Source organism: Cariama cristata, unplaced genomic scaffold (genome assembly GCF_000690535.1).
Source record: "Cariama cristata isolate BGI_N322 unplaced genomic scaffold, ASM69053v1 scaffold11930, whole genome shotgun sequence".
In the NCBI taxonomy this organism is placed as follows: Eukaryota; Metazoa; Chordata; class Aves; order Cariamiformes; family Cariamidae; genus Cariama; species Cariama cristata.
Window position 1 is genome coordinate 48,825 of NW_009595305.1, and position 1,289 is coordinate 50,113.

Below are 1,289 nucleotides of genomic sequence, written 5' to 3' on the forward strand. Positions count from 1 at the left end.
AATTACCTCAGCAGCAACTGCTTTGAAATCACAGTGGAGCTCAGCTGTGAAAAATTCCCACCTGAAGAAACTCTGAAAGGCTACTGGGAGGACAACAAGAACTCCCTTATCAATTACATCGAGCAGGTAACAAAAAAGAGGATGACAAAACTCCAGCTCTTCTAACTTCTAAAACTTCTGAACTTTGTGCCATCTGAACATCTAATTCAAAATTTCATATTAATGCAATTGGTGCCTCATAATTCTTACATGTCTCTAAGGTGGTAAATCCTGTGTGATCTTTCTAAATATGTAGAAGAAGAGGGAAAAAGAAAGAAGATGTCATAGCATGGAATTCATCTCGCCTTACTATAGCCGTTGCAGACATTTAATTTAAACTGTTTATGGTGTCTTCCTCAATGAAAAGAAATACACGTCACCAGACTGTATAATTCATTCCCCCAGCACTGGTGTGTCTTAGTATACATATAGTCTTATATATGAGAGAGATGGATTGCCCTCTACAGATGTGAAAATGTGCGTACAGGTGTGGGATGTATCACTCTGGACGTACAGGGAGCCTCAAAGGTCCTTTCCAACCTAAACGGTTCTACAATTAGACTGTAGCTGCCTGGCAGTTCAGTGTGAGATCGGGGGATATCTCTAATCCTGGGTTTGACAATATTCCACTGCTCTCTGATTGCATGAGCTGCTGATACTCAACATAGAGCCGTCAGTGTGATGATTCCATTAAAAATGATACAAAATCTGGTTAGAAATGTGAAGCGTAGTCACAGGTTTAGATACTCTTGTGCTAATGGGTTGTTAGAAGTTAAGACTCCTGAAATAAATCTACATGTGTATTTGGGGTTTTTGTTGTTGGTTTGGTTTTGGGTTTTTTTTGGTTGGGTTTGGGTTTTTTTTTTTAATCATTGCATGCCAATGTAACAAGCTGCACTGAAATGGTGGTTCCAAGCTGTGTGGGAGTATCGAAATTTCTGAAACCTGGATATTGTATTTAAAGATCACAAATATATCTGATATCATTAATGGTTGCACACTTGGGATTGTGAAATCAGAAACATGTTTTGTTAGCAAAGCTGGTCGATCATTACATTCATTTCTTTAAGAACTTATTTGTGCAGAAATGCTTTCGTTAGACAGAAATGTGAAATATTTAAGTATTTGAAATGTTTCAGTTATACCGTTCTGTTAGTAACTTGTATGTGGGCTGAGGAAAAAGCTGTACTCACCCTGCAGGTTATATATATAACCTGCATATATAACCAGCATATATAAATATATTTATA

The 1,289-nt window shown here is 37.4% G+C and overlaps 1 protein-coding gene across 1 annotated transcript in view; it reads left to right on the forward strand.

Annotated features, from left to right (window-relative positions):
- LOC104162802 (carboxypeptidase E-like) overlaps positions 1-126 on the forward strand; it is a gene marked incomplete at its 3' end in the record, with an annotated part of 17,740 nt that extends 17,614 nt beyond the window's left edge. Inside the window, exon 6 of the mRNA XM_009701623.1 lies at positions 1-126. This exon is cut by the window's left edge and continues 32 nt beyond it. Coding sequence (XP_009699925.1) covers positions 1-126 — 126 coding nt within the window.
- Between the last annotated feature and the right edge of the window lie 1,163 nt (positions 127-1,289).